This window comes from Nematolebias whitei, chromosome 17 (assembly GCF_014905685.2).
Source record: "Nematolebias whitei isolate Nwh7 chromosome 17, NemWhi1, whole genome shotgun sequence".
In the NCBI taxonomy this organism is placed as follows: domain Eukaryota; kingdom Metazoa; phylum Chordata; class Actinopteri; order Cyprinodontiformes; family Rivulidae; genus Nematolebias; species Nematolebias whitei.
The window spans coordinates 7,709,131-7,710,823 of NC_056514.1; the positions used below are offsets into that span (position 1 = coordinate 7,709,131).

Here is a 1,693-nt window from a genome sequence, read left to right on the forward strand (position 1 = left end):
TATGTTTAAACTATGATTATTCAACTTAACAGTTTTAAAAAGATAGTTTAGATCGTGTTAATCAGTGGAAAGGTTTTCAATAATTAATCCCTTACGTGTTCTAAACAATTCTTTGAACATTTCCAGTTTGAAGACATGGTTTGATTCTGACTGGACAATTAAATGTTCTGTAATTAAAGGCCCCATTCAAACAACATGTTGGGGTGGCTGTGGCTGTGTGGTTAGAGCAGTCGTCCTCCAATGCGAGAGTTGGGGGTTCGAATCCACCAGCAGTCACATGCCGAAGTGTCCCTGGGCAATACACACTGAACACCTCATTGCCTCTGATGTGTGTTCCATCGGTGTTTGAATGTGATAAAGCTCTGATTAGTCTCTTTAGAATGATTTGTTCAATTAGCTTTGTAGAGATCTAGTAGAGTGCTGTATGAATGGGTAAATGAGGACACAGATTGTAGTGTAAAGTGCATTGAGTATCTTGAAATAAGATAGAAAGGCGCTATATAAGTACAGTCCATTTAGCTTATTTGAATGGGGCTGAAAACAAAGTAAAATGTGTGCATCTTAAAACAGCTTGTCTCATTTCATAGCATTTCATAGAAATTTTTTTTTTTTTTTTAAACCTCGACACTGCCATCATGTTCACATTACACATCTATTCTGACAGAAAATCATATAATATTCCTGCAGGACATGATCCAGGCTACAAAGGAAGTGCAACACCTAGTTGCTGCTGCTGTTTGCGCTTTATTTAAAAATAAAATAAAACAATTGTTTAAACATTAATAACCATGTAATGTAACACCCATGTCCTGTATGGCATTGTTGAGTCTGGTGTGGTTTTAAAATGGCAAACATTAGTCTTTGCCCCACTCAGACTAGTTGTTAGCTTGTCAGTCTGGTCAGAATTAAATGCTGTTTGAATGAAACAGAGTAACTAAATTGTTTTAGAATGTGTAATTCACTGAACAATACTGTCTTTGCTTGTTTGCTCAAGTTTTTATCATTCTTCTTTGCTGTTCTCTTGGCAGATGATGCATATCTTCTAACCGGCCTGAACATTGAGGAGATTTACCCAGAAACAAATAGTTTTATCACATACGAAGGATCAATGACCATCCCTCCATGCTTCGAGACAGCCACATGGATCTTGATGAACAAGCCAGTGTACCTTACACGAATGCAGGTGAGGCTGAGCTCCCAACCCAAACCTGAAACACAGTTCCTACTGGGGACTGAAAGGCTCAGATCAAGATTTGCTGTCAAAGTGGGGCATTTTCTCCTGAAAAACATATCAGCTAGGCACGGAATATTGCACATTTTTTGTCTAATGCTGCACACTGAGTATGATGCAGTGGGAAAAATAAAACAACCCAAATTTCCATAATGCATCTGCTAACTTTCTGTTTCTGTCCTTTAATCTGTCTTAGATGCACTCGTTGCGGCTGTTGAGCCAGAACCAACCATCTCAGATCTTCCTGAGTATGAGTGATAATGTTCGCCCGGTCCAGCCTCTGAATAATCGCTGCATCCGCACCAACATCAACTTCAACATGCAGGGCAAAGACTGCCCCAACAACAGGGCTCAGAAGCTTCAGTACCGAGGTACGGATCATTGGCGACCTGACACGGTACCTACCAGTGTCACTGGTAGGTACCCTGGTACTGCCTACACTATCACCCATTGTCATTTATA

The 1,693-nt window shown here is 40.0% G+C and overlaps 1 protein-coding gene across 1 annotated transcript in view; it reads left to right on the forward strand.

Annotated features, from left to right (window-relative positions):
- The window catches only part of ca10a (carbonic anhydrase Xa), a 937,335-nt gene that overhangs the window by 934,940 nt on the left and 702 nt on the right, over positions 1–1,693 (forward strand). The window contains exons 7-8 of the mRNA XM_037691574.1: positions 1,029–1,183; positions 1,428–1,602. Of these exons, the coding sequence (XP_037547502.1) occupies positions 1,029–1,183; positions 1,428–1,602 (330 nt within the window). The remainder of the gene's footprint in view (positions 1–1,028; positions 1,184–1,427; positions 1,603–1,693) is intronic.